The following is a 22,390-nucleotide window of genomic DNA, read 5'->3' as shown; positions in this document are numbered from 1 at the left end:
TACCATTATTACATTAGTGAATATTGGTAATAGAGCTATAGTAATAGCTCTAGTTGTCATTGCCATAGTTATTGTCATAGCTATTTTATTATAGGCATGTTGATTAAGGTGCACTTGTATATTCAACAAAAGCAGAAGGAAGCACTCAGGAGCAAAAATCGCAAAATTAGCGCAATAAGTTTCTTTTTCTCCACATGGATTTCTTCATTATTTCCACCATCATCACTGCATGTTTATTATTCTGCCTGCTTAATATGATTCACTTGATCATTATCATATCAAATCCCTTCATTTGTGCTTGACTCTATTATGTCTCCTATCTTCATCATTTCCCTTAACCTGGGCTTATTGCTGTGTCATCACTACTTAATCCTGCACTGCCTGTGCCTTTTCTATCACAGCGCAATCTCAGTTATCCTTTAATCTCCCCTCTGTGAAGGACAGTGTGGATTAGCTCTCTTTACATGTAGTCTGATCCAGGTAATCCTTCCCCCCTGGCAGGTCTTAGTCTTAGTCTGGAAGCTGCAGCCTGCCCAGCAGGGCTCCTTGACAGCAGGCGGATGGAGCTGGTACCTGTACCTCTACTGATGCCACTTGATTGTTACAGTGTAATGGCTAAAGAGGCATAATCGAAATGAAATTTCATATTGCAATTGTATTCCAATTATAAACCGATGAAGCATAACATTATAACCAACTCCTTGTTTCTATGCTCATTGTCCATTTTTTCAGCTCCACATACTATATAGATGTACTTTGTAGGTATACAAATGCAGACTAGTCCATCTGTTTCTCTGCCTACTTTGTTAGCCCCCTTTTACCCTGTTCTTCAGTGGTCAGGACCCCCATGGACCCTCACAAAGCAGGTACTATTTGGGTGGTGGATCATTCTCCGCACTGCAGCAACACTGACATGGTGGTGGTGTGTTAGTGTGTGTTGCGCTGGTCTTAGAGGATCAGACACAGCAGTGCTGCTGGAGTAGTGGATTTTAAACCTTTAGGGTGATATTGTCCACTATGCTATCCAGCTGTTAATATCTGTTATGAAAGGACCAGGTAAATCTGCCTTCTTGGTGAATTTGTTTTATTTACAATTCTGCCATAATAATCTGTCTGCTACTATGTCATGTATGAATCTGTGAAGACAGCATGAAGTAGCTGTCAATGTGAATTAACATGTTACATTCCCTACATTCCCATTTCCCTTTCCAAAAATCAGACTCCGTTTCAGTTCAATTTCAAAATGATATTTCCTGAGGTTCCTAAGGTTTCTTCCTATTGCTCTTAGGGAGTTTTTCTTGCCACTGTCACTATTGGCTTGCTTATAGTTGTTTGGACCCAGATTTTTCTATGAAGCTGCATTGTGACACTGCCTGTTATAAAATGTGCTATATAAGTAAACTTTGATTTGACTTGGCTTGACACTACTACTACTACTACTACTGCTATTACTACTGCTACTGCTACTACTGCTACTACTACTACTACTACTACTACTACTGCTACTACTACTACTATTGCTACTACTATTACTGCTATTACTACTGCTACTACTACTACTACTACTACTACTGCTACTACTACTACTACTACTGCTACTACTGCTGCTACTACTACTGCTACTACTGCTATTACTACTGCTACTACTACTACTACTACTACTACTGCTCCTACTACTACTACTACTACTACTACTGCTACTACTACTACTCCTACTACTAGTAATAGCAGTAGTAGTAATAATAATAATAATAATAATAATAATAATATATTGCCACTGCATTCATTAAACATCACATTTAGTCATCTTATACAGTATATTTATACAGAACTCTTATTGGTGTAGCCATGTATTCTAACTTTTACTCACAGGTGATGTTATCCCCTGTGCTATCCAACCATTGTCGCATATTGATAAATCCGTAATTTTTGTGAATTTATTTGATATTTTGATTATGTACCAGTGCTGCCATAATACTCTTAGTTACTGCTATATCATATATGAATCCATGAAAACAGATTTAGCTAGCTATTAGTATGAGTTACATTCCTGTCTACTATCATTCTCAAATACCACACTCTAGTCAGATTTTATAGGCATTCCTTCACATTACTTACACGTCACTAGCAAGTTTGCAAGTAGTGTATCTTTGCTTGTTAGCATTAGACTGACTAAGCTGATTTTATGTAGCTTATTTGAGATAATTCACCACAGGGTCAAAGCAAATCTGCCTGTTAAATATAAATAGTTAGTCGTTTTTGGCAGATGGCGGGTGTTCATTTGTCACCCTGCTCACAGCACACAATAAAACATTTAGTGATTAGTTAGCAGGCTCATTTGCATGTTTTAGATGTGTACAATGCATAGCCAATAAACCGATATTGGGCAAATATACCAATATCAGGCAATAGTAATTACAGACAATACCTATATCAGTCAATAACGATTGCCATGCGATAAATATTGTGCTACCCTAGTAGTAATGTGAAAGTATAGGCTGTATGATCAGGTGTGTGGCTTTTCTGCATGCAGCACATAAAACTGAATGTCATCTGCACCTTCTCAGCAGGATTTCTTTGTCCAGCTAGTATGAACAAGCTGGCAGCTGAGGCAGCTAAGCTTTGCTCCGCTCATGAAAAATGTGACTTGAATGTCTGGAAGCCAACCTCTTAGGAGGCTTTTTTGGGATAAGGCTTTACCTCTAGTTTTCAGCTTGGCAACACAGTGAGCTGGCCTGTTCTGTCCTGTTGACTCAGGTAGGAGTCCCAGCTGATTGGCCCCCGTTTCTGCCATCTGATTCATGCTCCTGACTCCAGGCGGTTGTATCTTGCTCTCACGCTCCTTTTGCCAACGTAATGAGAGCTACCATTCATCACCATAATGCCCTTATTATTCAAACTGAGCTATACACTACAGAGATGGAGATCAGCAGGGCTGGGGAGAAAGAAACCAGCCAAAGTATGACATTCAGAGAAGCAGCATGAGAGTCCTGCATAGCACATAGAATAACAAAGGTTAAAGGTTAGTTTTGCAAAAAAAAAAAAAAAAAAATCGAATTTACACAATTTTTCTCGTATCCTAAATGCAGTTCATTAGCCAAGACAAGATTTTGTCCAGAGTTTGTTTCTTTAGCTTTGTACTGGAGCTCTAAGGCTAATTTACATTTATGGCATTTGCTGTTATCCAGAGTGACTTACAATTTGATCATTTTACACAGATAAGTGAAGGTAGTGTTAAGAGTCTTGCCCAAGGACCCTTATTGGTATAGTGTAGGGTGTAAACCAAGGTGGGAATTGAACCCCAGTCTACAGCGTAGAAGGCACAGGAGTTATCCATTACACTATACCAATGTTGCTGACAAGTAGTGGAAGCTTGTACCCTTGCAAATAGCATCTTGCAAACTTCACACTCAAATCATGTTTAAAAATTGAATGCAGTACAAAAACTTAATTTTACCAGGGACATTTCTGTTACTGCGTTATATCACCTTTTCTTTTAAAACTTAATAATCATTCGGAAACCAACTGATCCAAAAGCTAATTTTTTTACAACTCTTCAATCATACAAGTCTTCAGGTAAGCAACTATTGTACTTTGTGCTTCATAATACCCCACACATTTTCAAAGTGAGACAAACCTGGACTACAAGCAGGCACACAAGCAAGTATCCAGCCACACACTGCATAATCATATTAAAATCAGCATGGACATCCCTGAAAAAGACTATGTCTAGTGGGCAGCATATTGTTGTTCCAAAATGTGTATATATCTTTCTGTGTTAGTGGTGCCTTTACATATGTGCAAGTTACATATGCCATGGATACTAATATCCCTCATATCGTGATGGATTCTTTTTATTATGCTGGTAACAATCTGATTGGTCCTTTATTTCTTTGTCCCAGAAGACATGGCATCCATTATTTCCATAAACAGTTTGACTCGTTAAACCACAGTACATGTTTCCATTGTGCATCAGTCCATTTAAGATGAGCTCAAGCACCGGGGAGGTCAACGGCATTTCTGAATGTTGTTGACATATGGTTTCCGCAATGTATAGTAAGTCTTTGCTTGTATATGTGGATGCAGTGATGGTGTTTATTGAGCCAATGTGGTAATTCATCACAGAAGCATGCTGTTTTTTTGATGCAGTGTTGTCTAAGTGGTCGAAGGTCATGGGCATTCATTTGAGGCTTACGCTTTACGTACAGAGTCTTTTGATGATGGTATTGATATGTCTCCTAGGGGTAAGACGCACAAGAGGAAGCAAGACTGCCTACCCAGACGCCAGACCAAAACAAAAAAAACCAAAATAATAAATATTAATGATAGTAAACACATCAAATACAGATTTGACAGGCAGCCAGGGGAGCGGAACCGTGCGAGGCCGAATAAGAAAACCGCTTCATGTTGCTCCTGAAATCAAAGACTTTTTGTAACTGGCGCCAACAGGAACAGCCATTCATACATTCTCCCTTCCCTTCTTATAGCGAATGTCAAGGTTGAACTCCTGGACAACCAACGCCCATCTCATAATGCACTGATTTGCATTCCTCATCCGAGAAAGGAAAATGAGGGGGTTATGGTCCGTATATACAATAACTGGCTACCATCAACATATAATTCAAAGTGTTGCAGAGCCAACAACAATGCTAACGTCTCCTTTTCAGTCGTGCTGTAGTTAAGCTGATGTTTTAAAAACTTCTTCAAATAGAAAGCCACTGGATGGTCAGTTCCATTCTGATCATCTTGTAACAAAACTGCCCCAGAACCAATAGCACCAGCATCTACCTCCAACTTAAACGGGGTAGTAAAATCTGGAGCAGACAAGACAGGAGTGTTACAAAGCAACAACTTCAAAGACTCAAAAGCACTCTGGCATACATCAGACCAAACAAAATCACAGGAGGAACGAAAAAAACTTCTCAGAGGCAAAGCAACATCAGAAAAATTTCGGCAAAACCCTCGATAATATCCTGTCATACCAAGAAAACGCTTGAACTCGCGCTTAGTGTGAGGCACGGGGAACTCCATAATCTCCTGCACTTTCACCACAACCTGGCAAACTTGTCCCTGTCCAACCTGCTTACCGAGATAAATAACCATAGCTTTGCCAAACTCACATTTTGCAAGGTTTAAAGTTAACAAAGGTTCTTGTAACCGACCAAACACAACATGGAGTTTTCACATGGTCAGCCCAATCGGAGGAATACACCACGATATCATCCAGGTATAACTCACAATTAGAAATGCCCATCAACACACGATTCATCAAATGCTGCAACGTGGCCGGAGCATTTCGAAGGAAACATCCAGACACAGGAAGTAACAATATGCAATTTAGAAGGTGAAATACTTCAAAGCAAAACTGTTGGATTATTGTTCATTGTCTTAAATGGTCTCTGTCCCAAAGTTTTTTGAAATGTGTTACCAGCAAAATGACATTATCTTTACTAAAAATAATGAAGTTGTGATGGTAAAACATTAAGTATCTTGTCTTTGTATCATATTTATTTATCAGATCAGAGTGAACCTGTACTTGGGAAAAGACAGAAGGAAAGGGTATAATGGTAGAAGCGTTGAGCGGCCTAGAGATCAAAAGAAGCATGTGTATTTGTGTATGTGTGTTTTTTGTGTGTACCCGTGGGTGTGCTCATACTGACTCCCAGCCTGGTTAGGTGCAGTGAGCACTGTTAGCATGTGTCCAGTCAGTGATTGTGTCAGATTGTGTGGCAGTAGTGTAGAGGTGTACTTTGCTAATGGCTCTGCGCGGTGGGGCACAGAGAGTTCCCGCAGTGAGCTGTGTGAAACTGACATGGCTGTTAGCGCTCTGGGAGTTGCCTGCTGAGATCGCCCTGGGCTCCCCTGTCTGCTCTCAAACGCATCAGTGCCACCAGAGCCACACTGCGTGTTCACTGTGTGGCAGGCAGGCAGGCAGGCAGGCGATAGGCAGGTGGTTGTAGCTTGTTTTTCCCCATTATAATTCCTCCAATACATTAGTCCCTGAACTGTATACATATTTTGCTGATTATTTACCCACTTTATTATCTCTCCTAAACACTGAACACACAACACGCCCTCAATGTTTTCCACATATATAAATATATATATATATATATATATATATATATATATATATATATATATATATATATATATTTTTTTTTTTTTTTTTTTTTTTTTTAATCATTAAGAAAAAAATGTCTATCTTTGTTTCTACATTGCTTATATTTATATCTCTTCATCTCTGATTGATGTCCAGATTCAGCTAGATTTATTTGCATGAACCGCAGTAGACAACTGTTCCCATTCCCATATTTTCTTAGTATGACAGAAATGCTAGTGCTGAAAATAGTATTGAAGGGAAAAAAGAGTTTACATAGTGTTACAAGTGTATATACCTGCACATTATGCATACAATTTACATATGCACACATATCTTTATATGTATGTACAGTACTGTGCAGAAGTCAGAGACCACCCTTCATTTATTTATTCTCCAGTCAAAATAGGCATTTAGCTTTGTTTAAATCAAAAGAAGTAATATGTATTCAAAAGAAGCATGTCTATTTGTTTATTGAGTCAGTTGCAAGTTGCCCCATATAGCCTGAAATAATAATTTAAAAGTCAGAAGCGTTGGGTCAGGTTTTATAGGAGTTTTTGGACCTTTTTTTAAATGTCTTTACATATTAATGTCACACGCACAGGCTCAAAAACAAGGTCCGGCTTAATTTTTAGGCATGCAAAATCAACATTATACTGATGAAGATATGCTATATGTCCAAAAGTTTGTAGACGCCAGCTCATCCAGCATTTCTTCTGAGATCAAGGATATTGAGAGGGAGTTTGTGTCCTCTTTGCTGCAGTAATGGTATCTGCTCTTCTGAGAAGGCTTTACAATAGATATTGGAACATTTATGTGAGCATTTGATTGTATTCAGCCAGAAGAGCATAAGTGAGGTCGGGTCCTGCTGTTGTATGATTAGTTCAGGATCACAAACAGGAATCTACGTAAACTCATTCCGAACACAGTTCCACTGCTCCACAACCCTATGCTGAGGGGTTTTGTACCTCTCAAGCTGATGCTTGGCATTGACAATGCTTTTCTATAGAGATTACATATTTCCATCAGAGAGGTCTTCAAATCCCCAAAAATTTGCATAGTCTAGCTTTAAGTACAAGTTGTTTATTTTTCAGGTTATACTTCTCAGGAGATCAGATGCAAGATAATCCACTTACACAAGGAAGGAGAAAGTCGAAGGAAAATAAGTAAAGGCAGGAGTTTCCAAAACTGGAGTTGAAAATGAGTTGAAAAAACTGTTCATTTGAAAATAGTTGAAAATTATTGAAATATGCAGAGAACCGTGCAAGACCCTGGAAGAACAGCAAAAACTACAACCATCAGAGAAACACTACCTGAAGCTTCCATCTTAGAGAGAGAGGAGAAAATCAAGCTGTACTCTTGCTTCAGATCTGCCCATCCTTCCACTGGGAGAAGACAACTCTATGTTATGGGTTGGAAAGGATGTGTAGCTTCCAGGAAGCTGTTACTGACAAAAAGGAAATAGACAAAAAGAGAGAACATTTGCAAATCAGACAAAGAAGCTGCTGGTGTTCTCAGAGCCGTGTACTCATAACCCCAGACCTCCACATCATTGAATGTGTTTAGGATACTTGGACTGTAAAAAGCAGAAACTGCAGAAACAACTGAAAACAAATCTCACAAAAAGAATGGAATAAAGGTAAAGGGTGGGCACACTTAGTATTGAAAATATATTTCGTTAAATATATGCTGCTTTTTTGCTGAAATGCAGAAAAATGAATAACTGACTTTTGCGCAGTAGTGATGTTTACATAGGATTGGCTTAGGACACTCAGTCTTTTCTCTAAGGGTATGGTATGTTTTGTTGTAAAACCCTCTTTATTTATTATGTTATCTCTTTCTCTACCTTAACACTCTCTCTCTCTCTCTCTCTCTCTCTCTCTCTCTCTCTCTCTCTCTCTCTTTCTCTCTCTCTCTCAAACAGAAGATGGCTATGAGCAGTTTCGCATGGCAGAGAAGACTCATGGGAACTGGATGAAGCTGTATATGGATGGAAACACGTCAGAGGTCCTGGGCAACATGGGCAAGAAACTGCTCAAGCAGTACCTGGAAGCCCTTCAAGCCATGAGTGCAGCCCTCAGTAAACAGCTGGGCAAATACGACATGTACTCCATGATCGTTGGCATGAGCCTCATATTGCAGGTACAGTGCTCTCATGCAAACTCTGTCTTGAAGTAAGCCTAGAACCCTGGATTTAGATTTTTATACTTTTAGCTTTTATTGCCTTAAAGCTCATTTTTTTAGATTTAAAGATTACATAATATCTTTATTGTACCATATTATTAAGTGTTATTATGTGTCAGTATTACTGCTGGCCTGTGCTGTGTGAACAGCTAGACTCATTCCTCATTTAACAAATTAAAAGTGTATATCACAACCTGAAGTAACAGTCCATGATCAGACATAGATCCATACAGGAATAGCCTGAAAACATGACTGTGCAATGCAAGGCAGACTTTGTAGAGTTTTGAGGTAATGCAAGGGCATGGGCTGTGTGCTCTTGGCCTGAAGGGCTCCCTTGCGCTACAGTTAGCTTCCAGCCAAGTCATTAAGTGCTTCATTAGATTGATTCTCGTCCCTGATGACAGATATTTTAGAGATCTGGGCCTAAGTTGCAAACAGTAGAGTCTTGAAATACATTGACAGAAGCCCTTCAACATACACCAATGTCCCAAAAGTTAGAAGTTGGCTGTGGAATGTCAGATAAGTCTGATGGTAAGTGGTTTTGACCAGATATGGTCCAGGAGCCCCCCCACCCCCCCTTCACCCCTGCAATGCATTGTTTAATATTTTCCTCATTCTAACACGGGTGATTTAGTTGGTGAAGTACTTTTAGCTCAGGAGTAAAAATACAATACTTTGCCGTACACTGGGGACTCCCAGTCCAGGATCAGGAAGCACTGCATCAGACTGTTCATTAATTTGAGCTGATTGGAGTTTATATTCATGCTCAACATTTCTTTTCCAAACAGTAACCTGCAACTGTACCATCATAGTTCCCCAGATACATTTTGGGTGACATTTCAAGTCAATAGAGATCAGCTGAAGGTCTCTTGAAGACCTGAGGTATTTTGATCGCATGTCCCTACAGCCCAAAGATTCTTCTGCTTTTATTGACTCACTGTAGACTGCAGCCTTTTTAATAATTGATTGCACTTTCATAGAACTGCAGGTTTCTTTTTTTCCCATAGGAAAGAGTAAGAGGAGATCTTTGACGTTTTTAGTCAGCTGCATGCAATTATGCATTTTAATCCACCGGCTTTACAATTAGCATGTATTATAACTCATGCACATTACCCCCCACAGTGTGAATTGGGGTTATTTTTAACTGTAATTTGAGAATATGAAGTTTGTACCATAACAGCTATTTCTTCTCCTGCTATGAACCTGTTTTGCCTGATGCTGTTCTGATGTGTGACACCCCTGTATAGCTGTGCTCTGTTTCGATGTTGTTTAATTATTGTGCTTAAATAAAGTGTAGATGTTTCAGAAGTCAGCATGTTTACCCAGTGGAGCATGTTTGGTGCTGCTGTCTTGTGGTGGAGGTCCTTTAGTTTCTGTTTTATCTCCAAAGACACTTTCTCTGGAGGTTGCGTTTATGAAAGAGCGCTATTATACTCCAACTCAAAGGACAAGCCCGAGCTTTGTGAGTTCTGAGATGTAGCAAGTGCCCCATGAGGTGCCTCCAAGACAAATTACCAATGCACAGACATCCCTGCTTACAAAACCAACCCAATAGCAGCAACAGAAATGTTTGATTTATTGCTTTTTTATATATATATAAAATTATATTTCTCTTTTGTCTGTTTTATCATTTAAATGGGTCATTTGATGGGGGAAAAGAGCAGGAAAACAGCAAACAAAATCAGACTGGTAAACATCAAGCTCCTGCAGCCATTGGGACATTGCAGTTTGGTTGACTGCAGACTTGTGATCTGCGGGACAGATACGGTGTTTAGTATATACACAGTTGTTTGTGCTTTAGTGCTTTCAGGATTCAAAATGCTTATAAACTTGTAGTGCTATGTAGGCGTTTTTTCTTTTTTTTTTTGAAGCCGAGCCCAAGATGCTTGTTTAAAGAAGCTGATTAAGTTGTGGTTTATAAATGTGTGTGCTTTCAAGTTTCAAAATGTTTTCAAACCTTAGGCATTTTTCTTTTAATGAATCTGAGCCCAATAAGCTGATAAAGGTTGCGTCCTGTCATTTGATACTTTCAGGATTCAAAATGTTTTCAAACTTTACAATTTTATTGAGACGTTTGTAAGCGTAACCCAAAAAGCTGCTGTAACATTGGTGTCCTTCTTTGGACTACAGCCTCTAAAGCCATTTCTGCTCTTTTATGTTAATTATGGCAACACTAAACTGGCTCTGCTATGCATTCAGAAGAGCTTTTCCCCATTTTAGAAAACTAACAAGAATGATTCAGCTGCACTTCTTCTGCCCCCTTCGGCAGAAGCTTTCTTTTTTGTTTTGGATTAAAAGTTGAGGAGTTTTTGAGGCATCTCATATCTCATCAAACGGTGTCCTCATCTCCAGCTCTGGTCCCGGAGAGGGAACCATTCTCAGCTGGAGGGAGCGACGAGTGAGGGTGCACAGTAGAGCAAGGAAAAGAATAGTATGCTTTTCAAAGCCTCGGCTTTGACTGGCACCACTTTGATGCGAAGCAAGGACACCGCAGCAGCAGCTTGTCCTTTTCTACAGCCACTTCTCCTGAAGACACTGCTCCATAGAGAGACTGTGCAGGGATTCATTCAGCAGCTCAAGCTAAGGTTGTGGAGGACTGATAAAATTTAATGTCATGATATTTTCAAAATTTATCACTGTGCCACAGTATCAGATACAATCGTAGGCCAGGTTTGAACACCTCAAATTCATTGTTTTTCAAAGTTAAAATGAACATATCCTTTACAGGGGACATACTTAAATTTAATATACAGTTTTAACATTTTGGGGACAAATTGCAATGCAAAATATGAAATGTGCCATAACTTTTGTGCACATCACTATTTTTTTTTCTTCATGTGTGCATTAAAATGTGCAGAAGAGTGTTCTCGGATTTTGTGTTGGTGGTCACTTTCCTTTTAACAGCGCTTTCATTTGGGGTCTGAAGATATCAATGGATCCTATTTTGAAAGTGTCTGTCTTCAGCTTCACAACCATACCAGTCCTTCATTGTAATATTTTGTGCTGTTTGCTATGCCACACGTTGCAGAAATGCCAGTCCAGTGCCTGCAGTCCCTGATTATGCAGCCATGCTGCTGTAACACATGCAGAATATGATTGACGCTGTCATGTTAAAATGGATGTCCTTGAAGAAGACGTCGTCAAGAAGGCAGCAGATGTTTCTCCAAAATGTGAATATATCTTTCATTGTTAATGATGTTGACCTGGGTGTATCCTGCCCACCACCCAATGACTGCTGGGCTAGGCTCCAGCTCCCACTGAGGACACTAATTGTCGAAGCTATTTAGGTGGAATTCTTTCCCATTCTTGCTTGATGTACAACATCAGTTGCTCAACAGTCCGGGGTCTCCATTGTTGTATTTTGCGCTTCATAATGCGCCACACATTTTCAATGGGAGACAGGTCTGGACTGCAGGCAGGCCAGTCTAGTACCCGCACTCTTTTACTACGAAGCCACGCTGTTGTAACACGTGCAGAATGTGGCTTGACATTGTCTTGCTGAAATAAGCAGGGACATCCCTGAAAAAGACGTTGCTTGGATGGCAGCATATGTTGCTCCAAAACCTGTATGTACCTTTCAGCATTAATGGTGCCTTCACATATATGCAAGTTACCCATGCCATGAGCACTAACACACCCCCACACCATCAGAGATGCTGGCTTTTGAACTTTGTGCTGATAACAATCCAGAGAGTCCATTTCCTCTTTGGCCCGGAGGACACGACGTCCATGATTTCCAAAAACAATTTGAAATGTGGACTCGTCAGACCACAGGACACTTTTCCACTTTGCGTCAGTCCATCTCAGATGAGCTCGGGCCCAGAGAAGCCAACGGCGTTTCTGGGTGTTGTTGATATATGGCTTTCGCTTTGCATGGCAGAGTTTTAACTTGCACTTGTAGACGGAGCGACAAACTGTGTTCACTGACAATGGTTTTCTGAAGTGTTCCTGAGCCCATGTGGTTAATATCCGTTACAGAATGATGTCGGTTTTTAATGCAGTGCCGCCTGAGGGATCGCAGGTCACGGTGTTGGTTTTCTGCCTTGCCGCTTACTTGCAGATATTTCTCCAGATTCTCTGAATCTTTTGATGATATTATGGACTGTAGATGATGAAATCCCTAAATTCCTTGCAATTGCATGTTGAGAAACGTTGTTCTTAAACTGTTGGACTATTTGCTCACGCAGTTGTTCACAAAGTGGTGAACCTCACCCCATCCTTGCTTGTGCACGACTGAGCCTTTCAGGGATGCTCCCTTTATAGCCAATCATGACAGTCGCCTGTTTCCAATTAACCTTTTCACCTGTGGAATGTTCCAAACAGGTGTTTTTTGAGCATTCCACAACTTTCCCAGTCTTTTGTTGCTCCTGTCCCAACTTCTTTGGAACGTGTTGCAGGCATCAAATTCAAAATGAGTGAATATTTGCAAAAATCAATAAAAAAGTTTATCCATTTGAACATTAAATATCTTGTCTTTGTAGTGTATTCAATTGAATATAGGTTGAAAAGGATTTGCAAATCATCATATTCTATTTTTATTTATGTTTTACACAACGTCCCAACTTCATTGGAATTGGGGTTGTAGTGTGAGAGTGATGGACTGTGTGTGCAGGGGTTTAGCCTGTGGCTCAGGCTCTAAGATTAGATAGGAAATTGGTAGGGAAAGATAATCGTAATTGGTCTTACCTTTTAAAATGCCAAAGAACACTCCTCTGAAAAAGATGGCAGACTAGCTGGAGCATCCTGATACAGTAAGCTTTCATTGTGATCAGTCTGCTCAGTCTGGCAAGGCTTCTGTTTGAACTGTTTGAACAAATAAGCATTGTGAATAAATGTGTATCGAATGGCTGGATTGAATGTATATATCCAGTCTAGGCATTTGGTCAAAATTCAGCTCAAGTGTGAGCTGGTTGTTTTCACTTTTCAACAATTTCACTGACAATTAGTTTGTGTAGTTTGTTTGACTGTAATCAGGAACTTCATGATATATACAGTGACTTGCAAAAGCAACCAAACAACTTAAGTCATCAGGTGTATCTCTTATATCTATTAAAAATGACACTTTTTTGCTACTGTCAAATTGTCATTTTAAAAGACTTACGCTCATAATGTATTGACCTCTTAAATGGCCAGGATCCTCCAGCAGGTCTAAAGATTTACTAGACAGTTCTACAACATAAGAATAGGTCAATCAATTTGCACTGAAGTTCATGTAGTTACTGAATAATAAGCCTTAGTATGTAATAAGCCTGGGATTTTAAGGTGTTAATTTAAAGTGATGAAAATATTCTGTGACAAAAATTAATAACTGACAAATGCTGTTTGCATAAGTATTCCACCCCTGGGGACTCTAATTTTATATCATTAAAAACATTTACCTTTTTCTCAATATTAGATTTTTTTTTTTTAAGTACCACTGGTCTGAACACATGGAAATGAGAGATAAAGTTGCAGACATGCACAAGAATATGCTACAAAATAATATCCAAGTGTTTGGCTATCCCAGTGTGCTCTGCTGGATCAATTGTGAGGGAGTGGAAATTGTGTCAGACCACCCAGGCACTGCCTAGACAAGGCTGTCCCACAAAACTCAGCATCACAGCAAGAGGGAGACTTGTGAGGGAAGCCACAGAAAGGCCAAGCATCACTTTGAAGGAGCTACAGAGTTCAGTAGCTGAGACTGGAGTGAAATTGCACTAGTTAATCATATCAAGAGCTCTGCTTATAACTGGCCTGTGTGAGGTGACTAGAAAGACTTGCTGAAGAAAAAAACACTTCAAAGCACATAAAGAGTTTGCCAGAAAACATCAGAGTGGCCAAGCTAAAATGTGGGATAAGGTTTTGTGGTCAGAGGAGACAACAATTGAGGATTTTGTGCAAAATCAAAATGCTATGTGTGGCACAAATGGAACTCTGCTTTGGCCTCAACAAACTCCATCACAACAGTGACGTATGGGGGTGGCAACTTTGTGTTATGGGGATGCTTTTCCTCAGTGGGGACTGAGTATCTTTTTTTAAGCTTAAGAACAGATGAATGGTGCAGAATACAAGGAGATACTGGAAACCTGCTTTAGTCTGCTATAAAACTAAAGCTTTACCTGTCAACAGGACTGTAATCCTAAGCACAAGGCCAAAGCAACACAGGAGTGGTTGAACAACAAAAAGGTTAATGTGGCCTAGACTGTCCAGATCTCCAATAGAGAATCTGCAGCAGTGTTTGAAAATTGCAGTCCACAAGCATCATCCAATCAACCTGATCAACCTGAAGTAAGTCTGCCAGGAACAACAGGCAAAAAACTCTCCCAAACAGTGTTAGAAAGCTGTTAGAAATTTACAGACCTAAAGCTGTTATTGCAGCAAAATGTTTTTCTACCAAATATTAGTCTGAAGGCATTGAATACTTCTGCAAGCAGCAATTTTCAGTTTTTCTTTTTTATTTGAAGATTTTTGAAGTGGTTTGAATACTTTTGCCTGGCAGCAATTGTACAGAAATGAATATCATCATAAAATCACTATACAAGTGTAGTAATATCACAAAAGAGGACAACAAACAATGCGTAGTACTTAATACATTGCAGTAAATGTTTGAATGATCTAAACCCTTAACAACAAGGTTATTCATGATCATTCAGTAATTACATAATAAAAGCATGTCCATTGACATATTATTACCTGTAATTCTCTCTAGTTTGGCTTTCAGGCTTACAATTCAGTAACAAATAAAAAGTTTTTAGTGACTAATTAGCAGGCATTAGTAAATAGTGGGGGAGGTGGCGGAGAGGAGGATGTTGGCCAAGCTAGCATCCATAATGGACAACCCCTCTCACCCACTACAGGAGGCAGTTGCACCACTGGGCAGCTCCTTCAGTGACAGGCTTCTCCACCTGCGATGCGGAAAAGAGAGATACCGCAGCTCCTTTTTCCCCACTGCTGTTCGGCTCTACAATCAAAACCTCCCCAAGCAGAGACTCAGACACTCTGTCATAAACACACTATGGATTCACACTCTATCATAGTGCACTCTATCACGAACACACCACATAGACCTATATCTTATCCTACCTCTAATTAATGTGCAATATCTGCTGCTGATAGATTGGTACAAGTGCAATACATATGGTTCTGTGCAATATCTATAATTATTACTGTGCAATATCTACAATTTCTGTGCAATATCCAGTCAATATCATTACCTGCTCAGAAATGTGCAATATCCATACAATTGCATTTGGAAATTTGTATAGTTTCTTAATTCTGTTTTTATTTTTTATATTTTTCTGCTAACAGATGCCTTTGTTTATTTCTATAGTATATCTTATTTTGTTTTATTTGTATTTTGTATGATGCACATCTTTGTCTACTTACTGCTTTTTATCTGCTTACTGTGTATTCTGCTGTAACAATGCAGATTTCCCCCCGTGGGATAATAAAAGTCTATCTTATCTTATCTTATCCTAAAAAACATAAATATAGTTTGCTCGACTATGATGAGGTTCTTTCTGCTACATATTGCTGCTATCTGAACAAAACCTTGCATCTCCAGTTTTGTTGTTTCAGTTTTTGACCAAAAAATGTCCGTTGCCATTGACATTGTGTTCTAAATTTCATGATGAGTGGACCAAAAGAAATGACCCAAAATAATTTGGAAAAATGTCTGGTTCCACTGACTTACGTTAAAAGTAAAGTGTGTTTTATTCCTTCTCCTGTAAAGTTACCATTTTGCAGATACAAGGTTTAGAAAGCAGTGATATATAAAGACTGTATACCAATGAAATGATAAAACTATAATAATATTTTTTAAAATGTCTAATATTACATACTGCTTCAAAAATTAAATATGTTTACAGGAAATAAATTGCTAATTTTTGTTAATACCAACACTCGAAAAGGTTCTATATAGTACCGACTTCTAACAGTAGCAGAACCAATTTGGTGCTGTCTAGAAAATTGTCTAAGGGACCTTTTGCAACAGTTTTCCATTGTGGAGAAGAGCCATTTAACCATGTAAAGAACCGTTTAAACATTCAGATGATTATTCAGGGTATGATGGCATTTTATATAATCATTGACTTTATTAAACAATCCTTAAAGAACGTTTTTTAGGACTGGACACTTTAAACTTACAGGCTTGTTATTCAGCAGTTACTGCTAACTTTTAAATTTTGTAACCATTATCAAACAAATAACCTGGTCTGTTGTTATGAGATTGAGTTTAGTTATATGCAGTGATGTAGTGAGTGTGACGTGTGGGCTAAGAGGTTTATTAGTTTTTAATCATTTTAATTATATTTGAATTGTAATTTATTGCAAAAAATGTTTTTGTTTTTTTTCTAAAATGCATTGTAGACCACTTTCAGGAATGTTTAATTTCATGATATACGCAGTTAGGGGTGGCCTTTACACGTATAAGAAATCAATGCAATATTATGATCAGTACTGCCTTCATTAGGGAAATCATGTGATTTCCACTGTATGTTGGCTGTTGTTTTATTTATTTATTTATTTTTCAAAAATTCATTGCATCCTTTGGAATGGAATGAAATGGAATGAAGCTTTTTAATTCTATATACAGATATATGCGAAAGTCTGGGCACCCAGGTCAAATTATGTTTTGTTGATTTTCTAAGTGAAAATAAGATGTAATAATAGTAACACACCATCACCAACACAGAGAACTCTATTTTTATCTTTCTATATTTTAATGCACAATTACTGTTTATATGCTAAATGTTACACTGAAAAAAAACACCAAATGAGGCTTAGATTTGATATGTTTTTGTTTGTTTGCTTATTTTTCCAATATGTTAATCTCAGCAAATTTAGAAATAGAAATAGAAATTGTGTACTAAAATTTGGCAAAAAATGCCATTTAAGCTTGCTCACTGTAGAAGATGTGATAACTGATTAGAGGCATTCAAACTTTTTGCATATTGGCTATATAATATAGATTTTAGCTTGCACTGCTTAGTTCAGGCACAGGCGAGAGATTTCTAACTACTGAAGAAAGGACTGTCAGACTGTTTTTGTGTCTACTCACTTTCTCATGTCAATAAGTCTGTTCACTGTGAAACTGTGTAATTAATATCGATATACTGAATCTGCATTACCTCTTCCTTTCCATGCTTGCTGCAGGTGCTGGTGCTGTTGGTGTTGGCCATGCCAGAGGCTCTGAGCAGGGCAGCATGTGTGGATGTGCCCGTGGCCTCTGCCTTCCTCTCTCTGCCCTTCTACCTCCTCTGCCTTTTGGGCTCCTCCATACACGTGCTGGTGTGCACCTCCGCCGAGGCATCCTGCTACTTCTGCTCCCTGCCCTGGCTCCTAGCCTTCACCGCCATCCTCTTCTCCTCCGCCTTGCTCTGTTCTCTGGTTGCCATGGCAGCCAGATATGTCCCCATACCTGGCAGCCCACAGCCCAAGGTGAGTAGACTGAGAAAAATGTCGGGGACCGCAGTTGGTAGTAGTGGTTTGGGTTGAAGTTCACAGTGCTGCCTCAAACTTTTTATTAAACCTTCCAGATATGACTTAAAATTTCATTCAGCAGTCACTGTGAGTCACAAGATGTTGCTTTTGGTGCTGTTCAGTGTCTCCGTCTACAACTAAAAGCTGGAAGAACTGACCAAAAATCTTGTCATAACATATATTTCTGTATCATTTGATAATTATCAATAATTATTGCACCGTCAAAGGTGTCGTGCCAAAACACCATGTCTCTGAAATAATCACTTTTTAGGCAAAAGGTAATATACTTTAATGTAAAAAATAATAATAATAATAATACTGCAAGTGACTTTGAAATAGTTCATTCATCATGAAATGTTCAGCTGGTGTATTGCATGTACCATTGATGTTGGGGTTGTCCATTTTGGTAGCTATGTGCTTTCAGTAATCATCACAAATCACAAATTGTGCAGTACATCAATTAAAGCTGGATTATGTAAGATTTGCTGCCCTGTAGAGTTGCTGTGAGTTACCCTTTAAAGCATTAAATAATAATTTAAAAGTAAAGGTGTCAGGTCAGATTTTTTGGACCACTGCATACATCCACTTCATACAAGCGCAGGCTCAGAAAGAAGCTCGAGCTTTATGCTTTGGTTTCTAATGCAAAAGCAAATTATACTGAAGAAGATATGACGACAGGAGTAGATCCTCTGAAGACATGTCCTTCACCAAGTTCTTACCACAGTTCCCTTGAAAACTCTGTTAAAGCACTCACAATCATCACATTCATCCGTTCAGAGAAGGGGTTGAAGCACAACCCACATTACAAAATGATACCACCAGATATATCTTCAAATATCCAAAAACGTACATAGTGCAGATTTAAGAAAACCAAACCACTTCTCACACTGTGAGGATGTGCACTGCAAAAAATAATATCTTAGCAGGTGTAAACATCTTAAATGCAGTCCATAAATCGAATATTTCTCCTTATGAGATTGTTGTAAGAATATTATAAGATCATACCTCCTGTTTCTGTGCATTTTTATTTGTTTTAAGTTCATTTATCTAGTGTATTATAAGTGTCCCATCCCATTGGCAGATTAGGTTACTTGTTTTAAAGAATCCATCCATCCATCCATCCATTATCTTCCGCTTCTCCGGGGTTCGGGTCGCGGGGGCAGCATCCTAAGCAATGAAGCCCAGACCTCCCTTTCCCCAGCCACTTCCACAAGCTCTCCAAGGGGGATTCCGAGGCGCTCCCAGGCCAGCTGGGCGATATAGTCGCGCCAGCGTGTCCTGGGTCTTCCCCGGGGTCTCCTCCCGGGTGGACTCGCCTGTGACACCTCCCGAGGGAGGCGTCCAGGAGGCATCCTAACCAGATGCCCGAACCACCTCAGCTGGCTCCTCTCGACGTGAAGAAGCAGCGGCTCTACTCCGAGTCCCTCCCGGATGACTGAACTTCTCACCCTATCTCTCAGGGAGAGTCCAGACACCCTGCGGAGGAAACTCATTTCGGCCGCTTGTATTCGCGATCTTATTCTTTCGGTCATTACCCAAAGCTCATGACCATAGGTGAGGGTGGGAACGTAGATCGACCGGTAAATCGAGAGCCTTGCCTTATGGCTCAGCTCTTTCTTTACCACAACAGACCGGTAAAGAGCCCGCATCACTGCTGACCCAGCACCAATCCGCCTGTCAATCTCCCGCTCCCTTGTACCATCACTCGTGAACAAGACCCCGAGATACTTGAACTCCTCCACTTGAGGCAAGAGCCTATCCCCGACCCAGAGAGGGCTCTCCACCCTTTTCCGCCTGAGAACCATGGTCTCGGATTTAGAGGTACTGATTCTCATCCCAGCCGCTTCACACTCGGCTGCAAACCGATCCAGCGAAAGCTGAAGTTCGCGGCCTGATGTCCCCAATAGGACCACATCATCTGCAAACAGCAGCGATGTGACCCTGAGGTCACCAAACCAGACACCCTCCATCCCTTGACTGCGCCTAGAAATTCTATCCATAAAAATTATGAATAGAATCGGTGACAAAGGGCAGCCCTGACGGAGTCCAACTCTCACTGGGAACGAGTCTGACTTACTGCCGGCCATGCGAACCAAACTCCTGCTTTGTTTGTACAGGGCCTGAATGGCTCGTAGCAAAGAGCCATGTACCCCGTACTCCCGAAGCACCTCCCACAGAATACCCCGGGGAACACAGTCGAATGCCTTCTCCAGATCCACAAAGCACATGTGGACTGGTTGGGCAAACTCCCATGAACCCTCCAGAATCCTGGAGAGGGTGAAGAGTTGGTCCAGTGTTCCACGACCAGGGCGGAACCCGCACTGTTCCTCCTGGATCCGAGGTTCGACTATAAGCCGGACTCTCTTCTCCAGTACCCCTGCATAGACCTTGCCAGGGAGGCTGAGGAGTGTGATTCCCCTGTAGTTGGAACACACCCTCCGGTCCCCTTTTTTAAAAAGAGGCACCACCACCCCAGTCTGCCAATCCAGTGGCACCGCCCCCGATGTCCACGCAATGTTGAAAAGGCGTGTCAGCCAAGACAGCCCCACAACATCCAGAGCCTTGAGGAACTCAGGGCGGATCTCATCCACCCCTGGAGCCTTGCCACCAAGGAGCTTCTTAACTACCTTAGCGACTTCGGCCTCAGTAATGGACAAGCCTATTCCCATGTCCCCAGACTCAGCCTCCTCACTGGAGAACGTGTCGGTGGGATTGAGAAGGTCCTCAAAGTACTCCTTCCACTGCCCAATGACGTCTTCAGTCGAAGTCAGCAGCACACCATCTCCACTATATACAGTGCTAGTGGCACACTGCTTTCCCCTTCTGAGTCGCCTGACGGTTTGCCAGAATCTTTTCGGAGCCGACTTAAAGTCACTTTCCAAGGCCTCACCAAACTCCTCCCATACACGGGTTTTTGCCTTGGCGACAACTGAAGCCGCAGATCGCTTGGCCTGTCGATACCTGCCAGCTGCCTCTGGTGTCCCACAGGCCAACCATGCCCGGTAGGACTCCTTCTTCAGCTTGATGGCATCTCTCACCTGGGGTGTCCACCACCGGGTTCGAGGATTACCGCCCCGACAGGCACCAACTACCTTACGGCCACAGCTACAGTCAGCCGCTTCAGCAATGGAGGAACGGAACATGGCCCATTCTGAGTCAATGTCCCCCACCTCCCCCGATATCTGGTCAAAGTTCTGACGGAGGTGTGAGTTGAAGATCAATCTGACAGGTTCTTCTGCTAGACATTCCCAGCAAACCCTCACTATACGTTTGGGCTTGCCTGGTCTGACCGGCATCTTCCCCCACCACCTGATCCAACTCACCACCAGGTGGTGATCAGTTGACAGCTCAGCTCCTCTCTTTACCCGAGTGTCCAAAACACATGGCCGCAAGTCCGATGACACGACTACAAAGTCAATCATTGAACTGCGGCCTAGGGTGTCCTGGTGCCATGTGCACTTATGGACATCCTTGTGTTCAAACATGGTGTTCGTGATGGACAAACTGTGGTTTGCGCAGAAGTCCAAAAACTGAACACCACTCGGGTTCAGATCAGAGAGGCCATTCCTCCCAATCACACCCCTCCAGGTCTCACTGTCATTGCCCACGTGAGCATTGAAGTCCCCCAGTAGGACAATAGAGTCTCCAGGAGGAGCACCTTCAAGCACCCTTCCCAAGGACTCTAAGAAGGCTGGGTACTCTGAACTGCTGTTCGGTGCATAAGCACAGACAACAGTCAGGACCCGTTCCCCAACCCGAAGGCGTAGGGAAGCTACCCTCTCGTCCACCGGAGAAAACCCCAACATACAGGCACCGAGTCGAGGGGCTATGAGAAAGCCCACACCTGCCCGCCGCCTCTCACCATGGGCAACTCCAGAAAAGAATAAAGTCCAGCCCCTCTCAAGGAGATTGGACCCAGATCCCAAGCTGTGTGTTGAGGTGAGCCCGACTATATCTAGCCGGTATCTCTCAACCTCGCGCACCAACTCAGGCTCTTTCCCCGCCAGTGAGGTAACGTTCCAAGTTCCAAAAGCCAATTTCAGCAACCGAGGATCAGAACGCCAAGGCCCACGCCTTTGGACACTGCCCGATCCACAACGCACCGAACCCCTACTACTGCCCTTCCCATTGGTGGTGGGTCGATGGGAGGGGGGACTCATGTAACTCCTTCGGGCTGGGCCCGGCCGGGCACCATGAGTAAATGCCCGGCCACCAGACGCTCGCTGGCGAGCCCCTCCCCCAGGCCTGGCTCCAGGGTGGGGCCCCGGTAACCCTGTTCCGGGCAGGGTACACAAGTCCTGCTTTTGTGTCTTCATAGGGGTTATTATGGATCACACTTTGTCTGACCTGTCACCTAGGACCAGTTTGCCATGGGAGACCCTACCAGGAGCTTTTGCTCCAGACAACATAGCTCCTAAGATCATTCAAGCACGCAAACCCCTCCACCACGATAAGGTGGTGATCCAAGGAGAGGGTTTTAAAGAATATTGAATATAATTTTCAAGAAAAAATAATGCTTAAAACAAGTAACATGGTCTGCCAATGGAACCAGACAGTTTCGTAATATGAAACGGCTTAAAAACAAGTAAAAAATGTCTACAAATAAATGAAATAATCACACATTATTCTTACAACAAGCTCATAATG

The 22,390-nt window shown here is 41.3% G+C and overlaps 1 protein-coding gene across 1 annotated transcript in view; it reads left to right on the top strand.

Annotated features, from left to right (window-relative positions):
* Positions 1 to 22,390, top strand: part of pigg (phosphatidylinositol glycan anchor biosynthesis class G) — a 157,650-nt gene that overhangs the window by 62,321 nt on the left and 72,939 nt on the right. The window contains exons 7-8 of the mRNA XM_017704079.2: positions 8,025 to 8,242; positions 17,417 to 17,701. Coding sequence (XP_017559568.1) covers positions 8,025 to 8,242; positions 17,417 to 17,701 — 503 coding nt within the window. The remainder of the gene's footprint in view (positions 1 to 8,024; positions 8,243 to 17,416; positions 17,702 to 22,390) is intronic.

This window comes from Pygocentrus nattereri, chromosome 8 (genome assembly GCF_015220715.1).
Source record: "Pygocentrus nattereri isolate fPygNat1 chromosome 8, fPygNat1.pri, whole genome shotgun sequence".
In the NCBI taxonomy this organism is placed as follows: Eukaryota; Metazoa; Chordata; class Actinopteri; order Characiformes; family Serrasalmidae; genus Pygocentrus; species Pygocentrus nattereri.
The sequence above is the reverse complement of the archived record's forward strand: the minus strand, read 5'-3'. Positions and strand labels throughout refer to the sequence as shown.